Source organism: Ostrea edulis, chromosome 2 (genome assembly GCF_947568905.1).
Source record: "Ostrea edulis chromosome 2, xbOstEdul1.1, whole genome shotgun sequence".
NCBI lineage: Eukaryota > Metazoa > Mollusca > Bivalvia > Ostreida > Ostreidae > Ostrea > Ostrea edulis.
Window position 1 is genome coordinate 81,464,043 of NC_079165.1, and position 20,255 is coordinate 81,484,297.

General features: G+C 35.3%; 2 protein-coding genes across 4 annotated transcripts in view; both read right to left on the reverse strand.

Moving 5' to 3' along the window:
- Positions 1–18,491, reverse strand: part of LOC125680871 (soluble scavenger receptor cysteine-rich domain-containing protein SSC5D-like) — a 22,845-nt gene extending 4,354 nt beyond the window's left edge. Inside the window, exons 1-2 of the mRNA XM_048920672.2 lie at positions 16,791–18,491; positions 14,933–15,065 (exon numbers count right to left, since the gene is read on the reverse strand). Coding sequence (XP_048776629.1) covers positions 14,933–15,065; positions 16,791–17,364 — 707 coding nt within the window. The 5' untranslated portion in view covers positions 17,365–18,491. The remainder of the gene's footprint in view (positions 1–14,932; positions 15,066–16,790) is intronic.
- Positions 1,695–6,387, reverse strand: LOC125680870 (uncharacterized). 3 transcript variants are annotated; one of them, XM_048920669.2, is made up of 3 exons: positions 4,466–6,387; positions 3,066–3,192; positions 1,695–2,955 (listed from the first exon to the last, which is right to left on the reverse strand). In XM_048920669.2, exons 1-3 carry the CDS (start codon positions 5,727–5,729, stop codon positions 2,871–2,873), a joined length of 1,476 nt encoding a protein of 491 aa, XP_048776626.2. In that variant the 5' UTR covers positions 5,730–6,387; the 3' UTR covers positions 1,695–2,870. The 3 variants fall into 3 exon arrangements, with proteins under 3 accessions (XP_048776626.2, XP_048776627.2, XP_048776628.2); XM_048920670.2 differs by having other exon boundaries at positions 1,695–1,769; positions 4,466–6,381; XM_048920671.2 differs by having other exon boundaries at positions 1,695–1,773; positions 4,466–6,372.
- Positions 18,492–20,255: the final 1,764 nt, after the last annotated feature.

The window sequence follows — 20,255 nt, forward strand, 5'->3', positions numbered from 1 at the left end:
GGTGTGACCGTTGGACCGAGTGAAGCATGCTAGGGTAATTGGCGTGTCCCAAGTGATAGTCATAATTCTGTTCAGTACGGTATTCATTTATTTAATTATTTATTCATTAATTACAATTACAATTCATTTAAAATATGTATTAGTTATGAAATTCCCCTTGCGCTAAACGCCCAGTATCAAAGGGGGATGTCTATGAGGATAATTACAGGATCCGCCTATTCTTTTAACGCGGAGAGTATATAGCACCAGCCGACGTAAACCGTGCATAGTGACGTCAGATGTAGCCTCGACTTCTTCTTCTTTTTTTTTCGTCTTTCAAACCAAACAATTATAAACAATAAATCTTTTCAAAATATATTATTTATGAAATTTTCCTTGCACTAAACGCCTAATAAATATATATTATTACTACAGTAACTTGATCCGAAGAGTCGGATCACGTCGAGTTGACAGGCGCAGATCAGATCACACGAGACGCAAAGCGTCGAGTTTGATCTGATCATCCGCACCTGTCAACGAGACGTGATCCAACTCTTCGTATCAAGTTACTTTAGTAATGATAAATTTATTATATACCCCCTTCTGCACTTTAAATCTACGAAAGCCGGATAGTCTCATATTTAAAAATGTAAAAAAAAAAAAAAAAATTTAACTCGTTACAACGAGTTTAGTATCTCGTTATAACGAGTTAATTATCTCGTTATAACGAGTTAGTATCTCGTTATAACGAGTTAAGTATCTCGTTATAACGAGTTTTAAAAGTATCTCGTTATAACGAGTTAGTATCTCGTTATACATGTAACGAGTTAAGTAGCTCGTTATAACGAGTTAGTATCTCGTTATAACGAGTTAATTATCTCGTTATAACAAGTTAAGTATCTCGTTATGACGAATTAGTATCTCGCAATAACGAGTTAATTATCTCGTTATAACGAGTTAGTATCTCGTTGTAACGAATTAATTATCTCGTTATAAAGAGTTAGTTATCTCGTTATAACGAGTTAGTTATCTCGTTATAAGGAGTTAAGTATCTCGTTATAACGAATTAGTATTTATGGAGGACCTGTACTTTCCAAAATTTCGACAAACTGATTAGAAATTATTTGAATTGCATACGATTATTTCATAATGACTATTGTGCAAGATTTTATTTGTCGTAAAGATGACAAGAAAATGTTAGTTATTGCTTCAAACAAATTAACATGTGATGATTCATTTTTTTCTACTCAACAAAAATACCTACTTTCCCTTGTCAAGAATAAATGTAAATTGTGTCGTTTTGATAACAAGTCGAGTCAATACAACAATGCTTTGGCAAAATGTTTGAGCCAATTTCATATTTGAGCAAAAATCAGCCAGCCTAGATGCTGATGATTCTTTTGAGAATATAGATATATTTGTACATCTTATGCAAGCTTGTTAGTACAAGAACTAAAATCCCCTTCCCCCTTTTTAACAGCGTTGATTTACCGTTATTTTCTACATTAAAAACTTTCTTTGCAATCCAAAGTAAAATAGTTTGGGTTATTCTCCCTTTTATTTCCTTTTTTCAAAGTAGTATCGAGTGTTAAGGCTTGAACAAGTAGAGGTAACGAACGTTGACGGTCACACAGCCGTGAACCCTATATTTATGTTCTTATTCGTTCCACTCAAACGAACATAAATAATTTATAAAATAAACACAAACACGTATAATAGGATGTGAAGCGCTCTGATAGTGCAGTTTAATTATTTCAACTATATACAATATTCATATCTTCTTTATCTTCCTATCTACAAAACAAAACAAACTTTAAGTAACAATCTAAAAAAACATGTAAAGCAAGGGCGGGTGGGTGGGTATTCAGTTATCTGCACTTAAAAGAGCCTTCGAATGGCTATAAGTCTTTCCGCGCTAACAGCGGTCAGTTAAAACCCGTGCTATGAATATTTAAATGTCACCTGACAAGGTGACCAGCATTACAACCAATAGATTACACGTATAAATAAACACGAACACGTGTTATTCCACCTTTAATAAATACATTTATGTTCTTATTCATTCCACTCAAACGAACATAAATAATTTATAAAATAAACACAAACACGTATAATAGGATGTGAAGCGCTCTGATAGTGCAGTTTAATTATTTCGAAAGACAAAGAAGAGCGATATAGAAAATAATTTGAATATGAAACTTTAAATACCTAAATTTTTGGTAACTGATAGTTTATCATTAATGTTTTCTCTCACATAGCCATCCTTAGCTTTCTCTGACCGCCACCGCCCATGCTTTTTAAACAATCTGTCACTAATACCAGCTGCTGCAGCTGATGTTACCCCGCCCGACCGTAGGCTATGAAGACCAAACTTGCTCTTATCTAACCCTATTTCTCCAAAAGGATCCAAAACGATTTCTCGTGCCCTCGTATAAGACAGAGGGCGATTATCTCTCCTAATCTTATATGTATTAGTATTTTTACAAAATGTCAAAGATCTGAATAAATATTCTGAGGAACTAACTTCAACATCCAACAATTTAATGTATTCTTCTAAAGTATGAACAGGACAAGTATCACCATGAGTTCTAGCAATACACAACTCATGCCCTTCTTTATAAACATCCGTCTTACTTTTGACAATGTTTATTCTCATGCAAACATTATCAAATGACAAATCACTAAGTTTAATATTTGCCAGCTCAGAAAATCTTAGGAACCCTGCAAAACCTAACAAACACGTACATAAAGTGCGCATTTTATACAAATTGTTCGATTTGTATCTCCTAGCCAATAATTTCAAATGATCTGGTGTAATTGGTTCTTTCTTCACAACAGGCTTGGAAGTCTCTCTTATCGCACCCTCCTTTGTTAACTTCACTAACGCAGATTCACATGGATCTTTTAGTCCTGCTAACTGATGGGCCCAACTTATAGAATGTGTAGCTAGTTGAATTTTGTTTGATGATTTGTAATCTTTAGCGATAGAACTTAAATATATAGCCACATGTTCATCCGCTGCGGGTAGTGCAGAAATAGACGGCAGAAAAGTGCCGCACCATCGACAGAAAGCATTGAATGCGTACCTGTATTGACTCGATGTATTGCCTGCTCTTGATTTAAGACAGAAAGTTGGTAAAAGGTCCCGTAGCTGTTGTAATCGCTGATCTTCAATCCTTACACTATCGGACCACCTTCCCGTTTTAAATATATCTGAAAAATGTATATAACGGAATACAAATTTTTTTTTTTTTTTTTTTTTTTTTTAAAAACTAGAAAAGTTCTACATATGGTGCACCAGGATCCTTAATCAAATGCAATACACCAAATACATATACATAGATGTATCAGGACCAAATATCATCTGCAATACATCTAACCAATAAAACAATCTGGTGTACCAGGACCAAGCTCATCTGCAATACACCCTAAAACATATCTACATTTCTATACCGAACCCATCATGAATTCGTCAACAGAAACTTGAGCATTCCTTGCATCCAACTTAATTGCCAGTATTCCAGAAGTAAAATATTTAGACCCAAACAAACATGTTTTGTTATTACCCTGAATAAGTATGTCTGTACATTCATTAAACAACAAAGCATCTTTAACATACCATCTATATATCGTATCTTTATCAAAGATAAACGGCCAAAAAACGGCAGAGGGCCAGTTTGGAACAATTAGACCCCAAAAGCTTTGCAGACATATAGATGTATAATAGCTCGGACGACCAAGTAAATTGGGGGTACTAACCAATTGTTTTCGTGTTCCCAGTTTTGGGTAAAACAGTCGATGGCTTCTGAGCCAGGATTCCAAAATTTTGAATTATACCGTTTCAGCTTGCAGTTATTATAATTTGCAAATCTGTCAACAGTAAAAGGCCCAAACAAGCTGTTAACAAAGTCAAAAAACTTTACGGTAACACCCCAATCATCATGATCTATGATATTGCTCAGAAAATCCGCTTTCTCATTTTCTAGTCTGGGAATCCATTGAATGTCAATTGAAATTTTTTGCTCTACACACATCTTGAAAATATTATAAGCAAGGGATTGTAAATGATGTTTCATACTACCCGACTTAACAATTTTTTCGCAACTCTGATTATCAGTGAACCATTTTACTTCTTTGTTCACCAAACTATCTTTAAAGGAAGCTAAAGCTAACTCAATCGCTCTAAACTCTCTCCACGTAGAGCTCATACTCCTCTCAAACTCTTTCCACATTAAGTGAAACGTTTTTGAATCAGCTTCAACCGTGTAAGCTCCTGAAGCGGAACTACTTGCGTCAGAGTAAATAATGACACTTTTCTTAATCGGCGTGTGTAAATATCGTGTTTTTTCTGAATGTATACATTGTAGCCAAAAATTACATTCATTTAGAACCTCATTCTTATGCGTAAATACAATATTTTCGTCCCATGACTTTCTAAATGCTATCTCTATAGAAGAGAATCTTGTCATAATGCTACATATGTTACCCATAACTGGTGACATTGACATTATTTTTCCCACAACTCTCGCCAATTGTCTCGCCGTCACTTTAGGAAAACACTTCATCAATTGCTGTAAAGAAGCAACTGTGTCGTCAAGACGTCTTTTGGGCACTAAAATAGAAAAAGACTTTGAATCCCACAAAATTCCTAACCATTCTAAATTCTGAGTTGGATAAAATACTGATTTTTCAATATTGATAAGTAGCCCAAATTCTGATAAACTACTTTTGATGAATTCAGAAACTGACAAACATTCATGTTTAGATGATGCGAATACGAAACCGTCATCTAGGTAAAGAACTATTTTAATTCCCCTTTTTCTCCAGAATTTAACAATAGGTCTTAGACATTTCGTAAAAATAAATGGAGCGGATGACAAACCAAACGGAAGCACGGTATAACAATAAAACTTGTCATTCCATGAGAACCCGAGATATGTTTGGAAACTATCAGATATATCTATATGATGGTAACCGGATTTAAGATCAAATTTTAAGCAATAACAATCTTTTTCAAAATAATCGATGGCTGTTTTCCAATCTTCGAACTTTATTTTTTCATATCTCACATAATTATTCAGTCTACTCAAATCTAGTATCAATCTCTTTTTCGACCTGTTTTCTGCTACGCTGAGAGGACTTACAATATATGGTTTGTTTGTAACTTCTACGACACAACCCGCCTTAATTAACTGAGATATTTCTGATGTGACAAAATCAGCGTTAATTTGTGCAGATTTATTATTTCTAAAATTCATAGACGGTGGTATGGAGACAAAAGGAATTTCATAACCAGAATGTACTATTTTCAAAATATATTGAAAAGCCCCTATTTCCTCCCATTTACTGTAATGCCTTTTTAGACTATGTTTTATACCGCATTCCGTTTTACTCTTTTCAACAACACAAGTCAAACAACCTGTATACTTATCATTGACTTTGAGTGGCCTTTCTCTTTGGGCAGTTGGACTTCCAGTGCCCTGTTGCGAAACAGTTGAAACAAACGTCGTACGGCATAGGCTGTCTTCTTGACTGCTTGTTTCTGCCCTGGCCGTAGAGAAATGGCTGTTGTTGCTGCTGTTGAAACGCAGGAAAGGGTTGAAAAGTATTAGAAGCCCCAGGAAAAGCCAATTGAGCTGGAGATCCCGCTGCTGCTGGTGTTTTTTGCGTCCCATAAGGCTGAAATCTCTTGTTCTGCTTTTGGTGTCTGAGGGCCCTGTTTTCTGCACTGCGGATCTTCTTTTCATCATCAGAGTTGTCTGCGATTTCGTTACACTGATATTCGTTGACGGTTTTCCACCCTGCAGGAGACGAGTCTGCTATGCGTATATGCTTCTGACGAGTTTTCAGTTTTTTACTTAGGTCGGAAATAATGCTCAATGACTCCGAATCTTTCAAATCAAAGGCTCTCGACTCTAATTTCTCTAAGCCCTCTAGTAACTCAGCATTAAACTCAAATTGAATTCGGTTACCTTCGGACTTAATCTTGTGCAGAGAATTTTTTTTTTTTAGCTTCTTTGAAATCGACTCTGACTGCTCGGCTTTTAATTGTCCCGAAAAAGTTTTAAATTGGGACTGTATAACTCCCGTAAATAATTTGACAATATCTGAGACTTCCAGTGTAGAATTCCCTCCTGTGTTTTCTTTTGTCAATCTATCAGTATCTAAAGTCAGCTCGTCACCCGAATCGCCCATATTACGTGTCATAGAGAGAGTAAAAAAGACGTTATCTGCACTTAAAAGAGCCTTCGAATGGCTATAAGTCTTTCCGCGCTAACAGCGGTCAGTTAAAACCCGTGCTATGAATATTTAAATGTCACCTGACAAGGTGACCAGCATTACAACCAATAGATTACACGTATAAATAAACACGAACACGTGCTATTCCACCTTTAATAAATACATCTGTAAGAAATACAAGACTCCGATGGTCTATCATGTCAGATACGGGACTGGCACGATCCGCGTAGCGGCGAGTGATCAGTCCCGTATCTGACATAATAGACCATCGGAGTCTTGTATCTTACTTAAAATATTGTTCTATCTAAAACAGTACTGGACTATGTTCAGTACAGTATGAAAAATAAAGTACTGTCAAGACAAAGAACTAACGTCACAACAATGTTTTAATAATCAGGTAAACAAGTAATCCGTGGTTGAAATTACTCTGTAAAGAACGTCCTACCAATTGATATAATGAATTGAACTCATGTAGAAAAGGACGAATACTCGCTAAACCCCGCCCCCACTCCCTCTGTTTACAATACTGTGGGTGTGCGCTTTCACTTGCCCCCACCCCATCCCGGATTTTAAAGTTTGGATTTTCATTCTTTTTTATTTGATTTTGCTTGTCAAGAATTACATGTATAGACAATTGTGACGTCAACTTCCCAGAAGATTACCCCTATCACTTCTCTCACTTTGAAAACAGTTCTACGTGCTTGAATTATCAATCCACTAATAAATAATAGAATCATTCATGGGTCAAATGCTGTCTGATGTGTTTCATACCAATTGTTAGGTTATTCTTGACGCGCGGATTCTGACTACGGATTACTCCGTTTACCTGATCAAGATATAGTGCTCTTGGCGGATGTGACCGGTCGGCAGGGGGTGCTTACTCCTCCTAGGCACCTGATCCCAACTCTGGTATATGCAGGGGTCCGTATTTGCCCATTTTTAGCTCTTCTGAGCCGAAGGCTCAAAGAGCTAATGCTATGGCCATTTGTGCGGTGTGCGGTGTGCGTAAACTTTTTAGAAAAAGGGCTATAACTCAAGAACCCCTTGGTCAATTTTGTTACAGGGTAGCATTGGCCCAAGGGCTTTCATACAAACTAAATAGAGGGATGTGACCCTTTAACAAGGGGAGATAATCAGGAAAATACAAACAAAAGTAGTGGTTGCTAAAAAATCTTCTTCTCAAGAACCACTGGGCATATTATCACCAAACTTACACATAAGGATGAGGATATGTTGTAGATTAAAAATTGTTCAAGGCATTACCCTGGGGCAAAGGGCGTGGTCTCAAGGTCACTTCAAAGTTGACCTAAATTTATATTTCCTTAAATCTTTGATATTTTAGTCATTATAAGGACTAAGATCATCAAATTTTGACAGTTGATGCATCTTAGGACCTTGTGTCAAGTTGTCTCAAAAGTAGGTCACGGTGATCTACTTTTTGAATTTAGCAGGTATTTATTTTAAAATTAATTTTGATGCATATCTTGGACACTTTGAAGCCTATGATCATCAAAACTTGTCAGTTGGTGGATCATGGGACCTTGAAATGCGTCAACTGAAAAATAGGTCACCGTGACCTACTTTCTGAATTTTATGGCTTATCATTTATAGATATATTTTAAGTTGTTATTTCAAATATCGAGAGGTTTAGAATCATCAAATCTTTTAAGTTGATGCATCTTGAGGCATTGAAACATATTTATAAAAAAAGGAGGTCACAGTGACCTACTTTTTGAATTTTGCAGATATTCAAATTTCACATTTTCAATTTTAGATGCATATTTTGGGCACTGTAAAACCTAGGATCATCAAACTTTGTCAGTTGATGCGTCTTCAGTCTTCGGTTTGTGTCGACCAAAAAGTAGGTCATCGTGACCTACTTTTGGTATTTGACAGCTAAATTACTATATTTCAGACACTATTTGACCTACAATCATCAAACTTTGTCAGTTGATGCATCTTGAGTCTTCGGAGTGCATCGACGAAAAAGTAGGTCACTGTGACCTACTTTTGGCATTTGACAGTTATATTTATATATTTCAGTCACTAATTGACCTACAATCATCAAACTTTGACTGTTGATGCATCTTGAGTCTACGGAGTGTGTCGACCAAAAAGTAGGTCACCTTGACCTACTTTTGGAATTTGACGGCTATATTTATATATTTCAGATACTATTTGACCTACAGTCATCAAACTTTGTCAGTTGTTGGGTCTTGCATGTTCAAAGGGTTTCGACCAAAAAGTAGGTCAACTTGACCTACGATTGGAATTTGACAGCTATATTTCAATATTCAGATACTAATTGGCTTAAAATCATCAAACTTTGTCACTTAATATTTCTTGGGTTCTCAAAATGTGTGAACCAAAAAGTAGGTCACATTGACCTACTTTTTTTTTAATTCTTAGGATTTAAGTAAAGATTTAGAATACTAAGAGGCTAAGAATAGAAATGGTGGGGTTGTACAATTTATCAGAAGAGCGATTCTAGGCCCTTGGGCCTCTTGTTAAAATTTGTATTCCTTATAGGAGTTATGAGATTGATCACTGTTCGTTATCTTCACTTTTTCATGAAGATAGAGCAGGTAGCAGGACATATCTGTCTTGCAAAGAAAATTAATACTACATGTACTTTAAATTCACGCTTTTAATAGACCCAAGCCAACAGCAGCTTGGATTTATTTATGTTATATCACCATAAAAAGGTATAACCGATAAGTAATATATTTACTTACAAACATCGGTAAATTAATATACAGGGTACTGTGGTGATTTACTTTCACAGCATACACGCATTTTTACCAACATTTACAAAGTTGATATGTGTTTTTAACTCTGAAAAATCTAGATTAAGAACACATTTTCAGATTCTCTTAATGGTTCTTTTTTATTTCTTTAAGTACATGTAATTGTATTATTGCAACGACTTGTTTAAAAATTAATCTTAGATTTCAGGAACAATCTTGAAAAGGACCTACAAAGTTTCCATAATATATCTTGCTATTGCAAGTTCATTATCACGTTATAACGAGTTAATTATTTCGTTATAAGGAGATACTAACTTGTTATAACGAGTTAATTATCTCGTTATAACGAGATAATTAACTCGTTATAACGAGATAATTAACTCGTTATAACGAGATAATTAACTCGTTATAACGAGATACTAACTCGTTAAAACGAGATAATTAAGTCGTTATAACGAGATAACTAACTCGTTATAACGAGATAATTAACTCGTCATAACGAGACAATTAACTCGTTATTACGAGATACTAACTCATTATAACGAGATAATTAACTCGTTATAATGAGATAACTAACTCGTTATAACGAGATAATACGCAATTTCCGAGTTGCCCAAAGGTTCTTTCCCTTTGTGGAACTCTTATGCACAGTGAGACGCAAAACATACTTTCGTGCACACGCGGTGGGTACAAATGTTTATCGTTGTCTTCATATATTTCCTAAAGGATGATCATCAGACATCATGCAACCACCCAAACTGCTGGGACACACAATTTTAGTAAGTTTATTAGTATTCGATGATAAAATAGCTCAAACAAAGATCGATCATCACCATCTTTCTTTGATTAAAGTATCACTAGTGCAGAAAAGGAAATAAAAAATCAATTCATATTTAATTAAATTAATGGCCTAATTCGAACAAATATTATTCTCCATATGGTCAGTTTAATGTATACCAACAGCTGATATAAACAAAATTTACGCTTTCATAACTTTTATTCTGATTTACATAGCTAGTCTATAATATACATCTTGTACCCACCCAAGCGTTCAACAGAATACTGAACGTACCTCCATCACAAAAGAGCTGATATTTCGGAACTTCCGTATTAACTCGTTATAACGAGATAACTAACTCGTTATAACGAGATATTAACTCGTTATAACGAGATAATTAAGTCGTTATAACGAGATAACTAACTCGTTATAACGAGATAACTAACTCGTTATAACGAGATACTAACTCGTTATAACGAGATAATTAACTCGTTATAACGAGATACGAACTCGTTATAACGAGTTAGATTTTTTTTTTTTTTTACTTTTAAAAAATGAGCCTATCCGGCTTTCGTATAAATCCACATTTATAAGATAATAAATGTAATCCAAATTATCAAAAACACAGGCATACCATGAAATTTATGTTTTGTGTACGCAGTTTTGTTTTGTGACGCGGTCAACATTTTTCACAAATAACATTGCGTTTATGCATTGTGACGTCATTGTGACGGCATCAGTTTCAGAGGATACTAAACCACAGTGTGGTGATCCGGAAAACCGGATCACACGCTGTGAAATCCACAGTATCAACGAACGATACATTGATGGGTATATAATAACATCTAAATAATATGTATACGGACGGTGTGACAGTTGGACCGAGCGAAGCATACAATGATCATTGGAGTGTCCCAAGTGGTAATCATAATTCCGTTAAGTACGGTAGATTATGATTCATTTAAAAATATATGTTTTGAATGAAATTTTCCTTGCGCTAAACACCCAGTAACATCTCAATATTAAAGAGGTTTATATGGGGACAACAGTTTTACAGGATACGCCTATTCATTGAACGCGGGAAATAAAACGCAAGGCGACGTAAACTGCGCATTGTGACGTCACATTTAGCCTCGACTTTTCTCTCTTTTTCAAAGCAAACAATTATAAACAACAATAATACATTCCGTATGCAATGAAAAAGGCCGTTAAAACTAAACAAAATTAACCAATAAATTCAAAATCGTAAAAAAGTAACCGTAATTTTATCGTATATTCTTATTCAAAGAAACTCATGAACTCGTTCATCTATTTAGTCGTATTACGGTTTTATATGTATATATTTGCTAAAACCTGTTACAATGATAATTATACTATTCACTTTGAACAAATTGGGTGTTTAAATTACGAATTGCACGTCAGAGTCTTCTATTATTGGCATTCAAAATAAAACACGAATAACTGTTGAAGCAGGTAATGAAAAAATAAATGGCGGCGCCCATATGGATCACGAAAATTTCGGTGAAAGTATATAGAGATTATCTCTTTTTATTTTGTTGATTTTGACTTTTTTTCTTTTACATACGTGTTACCCTTAGAGCCTCGCTTCGCGGACGGGCCTTCGGTCCGTCCGAGTTTCGCTCGGTATTAAAGGGGGATATACGAGGATAACAGTTCTACAGGATCCGCCTATTCATTTAAAGCGGGGAATATAACGCCAGTCGACGTAAATCATGCATTGTGACGTCACATTTAATCTCGACATTTTTCTCTTTCAAATCAAACAATTATAAACAACAATACACCCCGTTTCAAATTAAAAGGCAGTTAAAACAAAATTAACCAATAAATTCAAAGTGGTAAAAAGTAAGCGTAAATATATCGTATATCAATATGTCTGACGGCGTGACCGTGTTTGAGGGCGAAACAAAAAACATTGGCATTAGTATCTAGATCCATAACAGGACAGAAAATATCTCGAAAAATTAGCACCTAACGTGTGAGGACAGAGCTCAATCAAAGTATTCTAACTTTAGACATTTTTGATCCGCCTATTTATTGAACGCGGGAAACGCTATGCAACTGATGTAAACAGTGCATTGTGACGTCATATTCAGCGTCGGTGTTTAGCAAATACATAAACATAGGGAGACGTTGCATTGTACAATCGCGTTTTGAATGATTATTTTATGATTAAAAAAAAAAAAAAAGATTTACATGATTTTACGGATTTCATGTAACATCTCAGAACGACGTTAACTTGGGTACACAAGATTCAAAATAGAAAAATACATGTCCACGTGCATGTATTCGAATCGACGCCATTGGTACCAAACTTTTCAAGTTCCATAGGTATGGTTTAATTTTTCATTATTTTCCTATATTTTCCTTTTAAACATACATTATATACGTGTTACCTATAGGGAGAGCTCCGCCCACCCTACCCCCTGGAACTATGATTTGCACAAACTTGGATCTATTCTATGTCAGGAAGCTTTAATGTAAATTTGAACTTTTCTAGCCCAGTAGTTCTTGAGAAGATTTTTAAAGATTTTCCCTAAATACTCGTATGTAAAAACTTTGATCCCTAATTGTGGTCCTATCCTACCCCTGATTCCATGATTTTGATAAACTTGAATCTGCACTATATCAGAAAGCTTTCATGTAAATTAGAATTTTTCTGGTCCAGTGGTTCTTGAGGAGATTTTTAAATATTTTCCCTATATATTCGTGCATTTATTTAGTCGTATTAGTGTTTTTCTATTTGATAATTGGTTAAAAACTGTAACAGTAACAATCACACTATTCATTTTTAACAAACTGGGTGTTTGCGTTACAAATTACACGTCAGTCTTGTATTTCTGACATTCAAAATTAAAACACGAATAACTCTAGAAGCAACTAATTAACAAAGCAATATGGCGCCGCCCATATGGATTACATAATTTTCAGTGAACGTATGTAGAGATTATCTCTATTCATTTGCTGATTTTCTCCGGGTTTTTTCTTTTCTTCTTTTACATACGTGTTGCCTTGCTTCACGGACGGACCGTCGACCCGGCCGAGCTTAGCTCGGTATTAACAAATAACATTTTGAATTTTCACAAATATTTTCCCCTAAAAAATTAGAGCGTCTATCTGAGTTGTTTAGGCATGTTTTATTAGATATTTATATCATGCATCAAACCACAGCGAAATTTAGACTGTAGCATTTTTTATCTGCAAACAAAACACCCTTTTCAATCATTCTGGAAAAAATAACAAAAAATCATTTAAAGTAATTGAGAGCTTGAATCACTTTTACGATGATGAAATCATGCTTCATATGAGTTGCTTAAACGAGCCATTAAATAAAATTTTAGTGCAATGGGCCATCTTTAAAAAAAAAAAAAAAAAAAGATATCTCAAGTCTTCAAATGCCGTTATCTATACTAGTATCTAACATTTGAAATAGTGAAGTTGGGAAGAAGTTAATGTTTTTTTATTTAAATTTTCGAATTCAAATAAATGGGAAAATTAAATTACGTTTATTTGTACAGTGTATCTATTTTACTTTTCAGATAGCTTAATTGTATATCTTTTAGTCGACTTTTTACGAAAAAGCTATGATATTGACCATCGTTAAAGTATTTTGGGAAGCATATTGTATTATTGTATTTACAACATGCAATTCAAAGTTTTCAGCGTATACACCCAACTTCAATATCTCAAATACGTGTATATATATATGTATATATATAAATACATACATACATACACACACACACACACACACACACACACACACATATATATATATATATATATATATATATATATATATATATATATATATATATAATTCAATAAAAAAAGCAGGAAAATCAACAGTTCCAAAATATATTAAATATATTTTGGAACTGTAGATTTCCCTGCTTGTTTTATTGAATTATTTTGACTGTGTGATATCAACTCTTTCTATTTGGATTATATATATATATGAGGGAAGTCGTTGTGGCCGAGTGGACTTACGCACTGGTTTGACAATCTTGCTAGGCGGTGGGTGCCGTAGGTCGCTGGTTCGACCCCGGGCTGGGGCGAAAATTTTCAGTACCTAGTTGTGATTATTTAGTGCTTTATATATTAATTAATTGATTTTCACATGTATCGTTTAGATCCTAGGGGTAAACGTAAGGTTGGGTGTTATAATTGTTTGTTTGTGCTTTATATATATATATATATATATATATATATTATATATATATATATATATTCGTTTATGGGGAATTTGTATACTAGGGCGATTTTTCCGCATAGGGGGAAACCCCGGCCCGTTTTTCTGGGGGGAAAGTGTATGCAGGGGCTTTTTTTTTCTCTCTATGGGGGAAATCTATCCCGGTCCTGTTTTTCCGGGGGAGGGGGGTTATAACAACGGAAGCGTACTACTGCCAATTGATAAAGAAATATTTTATGTCGAATGCAGGACTTAACCAGTCACGTGACTCGGTGGTTAGAGCGTGTCTTATGTCACCGGGTGGGGAGGGGGGGGGGGGGTGATCATGACATTTGTGACGTTTCTCAACAATATAATTCTTCGAAATATTCATTTATGATCTATCTCGTTTCTGCAAAAAATCTTTGGGTGTATCCACATGTCTGTTTTAGAGTTGGCATATTTTGAGAGTTCCTAGTTGTTGCAAGTAAAAATGTATTTCTAATCAGATAAGATTTATAGAACGTAGCAAAGAAGGCAAGAAAATATTACAATCTGGTATTGAACCCGGGACCGTTGCATTACGAGTTGTTAGATTTACTAACCACTGAGCCACCCAAGTCACTATACAAAGAATGGTAATATTACTACAACATAAATTTTAAACCTATTTCGTAAACCATATAAGAACTCTTCATTAGAGACAAGATGTCAGAAACGCCGCATATATGACCTTAATTTCTCGTAAGACTTAACATGTCCTAAATTATGTACGATGCATTATTTCTTACAACTTAGTACAGTGTACCTCACACACGTAAGCCGACTTAAATTCAAGTTCGACATAAGATTATTATTTTCATTTTCAATTTGTCATCAATATGCTTCCATCAGATACAGGGACAGGAAAGTAATCTTACATGTAAAATATATAATGTATTGATTTTCACAATTGAAAATTTATCCAGCTTTACAAACACGGTGATGATAACTTACAATCCCAGCATTTTACAGATGACTTTGGCCTCGTACAGCTCGAAGTTGTCGGCGCAGACCGTGCCCCATTGTCCGTTATAAAACACCTCCACACGACCTTCTCCTTCGTTTGATCCATTGGCAAGACGAAGTTCTGAAAATTTAAAACATTTCAAAATTGTATTTCATTTGTTTAATCATACAATGCAAACAGTTACACGCTTTTCATCAACACTTCATCCCCCCTGCTCAAAAGAGAGGGGCGTTAAACAGTATGGAATTAATCAACCATTTTAATAAATTGCCGGGCACCTGATTTTTGTTGAACTTGTCTGTACACAAAATCGAAGAATTTATTTATCTATTTGTTTACTTATTTATTTGTTTACGTATTTATTTTGAGTGTTTTCTAATTATGTTTGTGCGGTGATTGACTTCATATCGGTCTGTATCGACGTGCCAAGAATTCACGAACCTCTAAATACCCACCGTTCTTGAATTCTTCAATCGTATCGATGGAGATAAGAAAGAACTGTTATCTGCACGAGAATACCATTAAATCTAACTTTGGGGAGTTCTGAACGCGATGACCAAGCAAGAAATTGTTAATAAATTGGCATGTGACGACTTCCTGGATTCAACGTTCAATCAAATTGAAACTAAGGCATTAGAGACCTGATACTGTCTGTAAGAAGCAATAAATCATTATATTTACAATGGCAGACGTTTGACTATTTCAAGATATATTTTGTTGTTTTCTCAAATAATCTATTTCCCTTTCTGCTGGGAACGATAGTAGATAAATCACTCATAATTGCTACATTATCCCGGAATAATCTTTTCCTTCGTGGTTACCTTCGGTTCATGGCCAACGTTGTTTGTCAGCTGGATAATAAATATATCTACATAGCATTTCATGTTTTCCTCATTTACACTTTGAATGATACGAACACAAACAACATTTAAATTGCTGTTTGATAAATGGGTGAAATTATTCAAGACTTTTTGAGGAGGTCAGTAATACAATCTAATTTGACAGAGAATCATTAGAAGAAGAAAAAACTTACAGTAAAAAAGCTAGTGTGTGTAACTCGATCTTTGTACACTTAAACTATGCCTTTCTATGTTTCCCAAAACCCCGTAACTGTTAGTTGTTTTAACACAACACAAGCAACACAGATTGATCATCAAATGAAACGGATGCATATTCATGTATTTTAACAATATAGGTATGACAAAGTTTGATACTGGTAAAACAAAATTAATAAATGCCCGGCTTTTTTTTTTTTTTTTTAAATACCCCCAGAAGATTATATTGAAATCATTTGCTTAATCGTCACCTTATTTCTTTCTAATATTGCATAAAAGATAAATGTATGATATGTATCAACTTCGAAATGATAGCATGTCGATAAAAAGTTGCACTAGAAGCCAACTTATATATAATAGCAGATTGAATTTTTTTCCAGGAAGCAAAACTTCAAGGGACGTAATTTGAATGTTTTGAACTTGTAAATAAATCCAGATAAATGCACAAAATTGTTATTGTATACTTAATATGGCAAGTACGCGTCATTTGGACTTCCGAAAGGAAAAGGAACAAAATGGCCCTTACTTGGTATCCCTTTAAAATAAACCGAAAAAGCATTTTTAGGTGTGGTTTTTTTTTGGGGGGGGGGTTCCCTGGTGAATTTCTTTTCCATTTAGTTTGTATCAGATGGTAAGATATTAAGCTCCTTATGAATATAACATATTATATTGGGAACTATATCCCTCTTTTCTGAGATAATGGATGAGGATCCCGCGTATGAATGTATACTGCATTGTTAGAATATTAGCTCTGTTTTGAGCTATGTCAGATGTTAAACATTTTTCTTACTTGGTTCCTGTGGCTTTGGTGTCGTCGGTTCGGGTGTGGTCGTCGGTTTAGGTGTGGTCGTCGGTTTAGGCGTGGTCGTGGGTTTAGGCGTGGTGGTTGGTGCAATTGTTGCCGGTTTTGGCGTAGTCGTGGGTTTAAGTGTACTAGTTGGGATCGGTCTTTGTACCGTCTCGGAGCTCTCCAAAGTTCCCAAGTCAGGTTTCGCAGTCGGTTGTTTATGACTTGATATAAGTTCTTCCAAATCTTTGAGTTTTTCTTCGATGGTATCAATATGTTTGGTCACGTTGGAAACTGAGTAGTCCATCCTTGCTCTTAAGATACTTCTCCCAACTTCAAGTTGTTTGATATCCATTTTCAGGGTGAGCAAATGCCAGTTGAGGGCAGACAAAGTCTTTACAATGAGGGTGTGGTCCTTTACATACTGTAAAATTTCTGAGCGTAGATAATGAAGTTGAGAGTCCACATATTTTTTCCATTCCTCTTGCAAATGTCCGCGGGAGGCTGGTACTAGAATGAGGATGGTGCATAAAATAATCCATGATCGACAATAGGCAAAATTGGTTTTAGTTTCCATTGCGAGAAAAGCTTGTCCGAGTCTGAAAACGTCACTGGCGAAGATGGTCACTTACAATCTACACCATTCATATACATCGTACGCAAACCAACTGCAAATAATTGTATCTAAATCCCATTTGACAAATTATAATGCGGAAACTGTAAATGACCTCTTCTCAATAGAATGTCCACGGAGAACTGAGTCCGAGTGTTTACGCTAGTTATTACAGGGGAGGTGGAGATTTCCTATATGTTAGCTATAATCAGGCTGGACATTAATCACATATTTGTGATTTCTTTTGAACGGAACACTCGCCTCTGCCCATCGGCCGGCCTGTTGCGCACTGGCGAAGTTGAGAGATAAAACTTATTTCTGTTGGCAACCCGTCGACTGAGGGGATCTTTGGTGTTTCCGTCTGGATGGATGGAGAAAACGTTTGTGTATGTACATACTATTTCAATGAAAAAAATTCATTTACAGAAGGTCATCCTAATGGTATTTTGTTGTAGTACATCAGCGCTGTGGATATAAAATGACCACGTTAGATATGGTCAGCTGGACACTCTGGTCTGCAATACGTTGTTTATAAGTCGCCTACGTACAGGGACAACTGACCGCCCTATCCTTTGTATGGCAAGTGTATATATAGTTACAAATATTTCATTCAATTGCCCAATGGAGTCAAGAGAATGAATCATATCTTATCATTAATTTTAAAACATAAACGTATATGTATATTGCATATCAAGTATTAATTATTAAACACAATTATATATCATATACATGTAGATAAACTAAAAATGAATAAGAGTGAAAGATGATCCAATTATTTCCAGCATTTATCAACGGGTCTGAAGAATAGTTATGTGTGAGATGATGTGAAATAAGTCATAAGATTAATTAACCGTCCATTTCCCAAAAATATATAAAAAAAAAAATAATGATAAAAATAATAAAAGAAAAACAGTCCATGTACAACAACTGAAAAGGTAAAATTGATAGCAGTATATAATGCACAAGTAAACCGTGCATAAAGACCTGACATTGTTCATCAGATGACACTGATGAATGAAACCATAGCCGGAGACGATGGGAAAGGGGGGGGGGCATGCAGTTGAAATGACGTACCCCATTCTTTCCGTGTGTTAGGCATGTTAAGATTTATTATCTTTTAAGACGGACTTATTTATAAAATATATTTCAAAACCGTTTTATGTAATTTCATTGATATGTAGCATGGACAATATAGAATACCACCCAAAAAATTTATTTCTTGTATAATGGTTACGTTGGGAAGTTATCATATCTACCGATTATGATACACATGTGTCTTTTGTATAAAAGAAAGATAGAAAGAAAGAAAAGAAATACTAAAGTGAAAAAGCTTTTGACTATCTTAACAATTCGTTAAAGAGTTGTCTTTCCTAGTTATCTAACGACAATGCAGATCTAGGAAATCATGAATAATAGATCGATGACTGCTATGTTCTAAGCAGAAGATTTCTACTTAGTGTATTTAAAATCACATCTCTCAGGCTTTCCTTCCTTATTCGGATTGTCGTTGCGTAGCTCCATCGGAATAACGGAACGGCAGGGAGGAGAGCATTTCTGCCTCAATCAGTTACATGAAATGTCTTAGGAAAGCTGGGATCACCGACATTTGAGAGAATCTTGCAAATCTCAATTTTGATGAAAGATCATAAACAATTGAAATATGTCACCCTGCAAATGACACGATGAAGCTTGTAAACTATGCTACCAAGTACTTTTAAATTTCCAAAGCTTTGATGTTTGTACTTTAATACATGGCCGTAGGAACCGGGGGGGGGGGGGGGGGGGTGCCCCCCCCCCCCCCAATACTTCCCCCCCAAAAAAAATTCATATAGTAAAATTCACATATAGTGTAATGTATAATTATTTTTAAGCAGAAAGTTCATTTAATTCAATGAGACTCAGAGTCAGTCAGTGTGACTGTCCTTTAGCTTAAATAAAAAAAAATATTATGAAAAGCAGTTAATGCCTTAACATTTCTTAGGGCATCATCCAAAAGGTCGTAATTATGAGGTAATGGTTCGGTTCTCGTTCCCAGCTCCGCATCTGGCGTCAAACCTATGATATGTAGTGACTGTTCCTTTGCCAAGTGCCCGGCACTAGTGTCGTTTAAAGTCCTTTACCGGTATTTGTTGACGACTCATACAAGTGAAAAAATCTCGCAAGGGACGACTGATCAAAAGGTATCTAATATGTGTGACCTTGACTAACTTTCAAGGTCTAATAATTCATTAGATAGCTTGTTCATAGAAACTTCGTCTTGATACAAAAATGTCTATGCCCAACTGCCCTAATACCAGTTCAACGTTTGTATATATTTAAAATCTTTTTGTAAAGCTAATATGATGAATTGTTGACTTTTTTTATCATCACAGTGTTTATGGTAAAGGTAAACCCGACAATGTGTGAAGTACTATTTATCAGTGACGTAACACCCACAATGTGACGTAGGTCATGACGTGTAACAACTTTTTCAAAGCTTGTGAAGTCTCAGGCTGTCAAGACCTGTTTCATTCTTGGTCCAAGAGTAGACACTATCGTATCAGTGTAAGATCAACATTCCGCACAGTTTTAACTTTGATTATATTTCACAATGTATGCCCAGACGGACGAAAGAAAGGCATTTTTCGAAAAAGTGCACGAAGAAGCAATGAATGCAGGAAAAAAGGGATGGGGAGCACTACGTTTTCTTGTTAGACTCAAAGGGCAATTTTTAAAGAAATATCCTCTTCCAACAAGCATACCTAATATCCCAACTTCGAATATTCGAAAAGATGCTGTTTCCTCAGAGCTTTATCCAAATGATGCTCCTTCTGGGCTTATCCCGATTCAGATATATGGTGATGGGAATTGTTTAT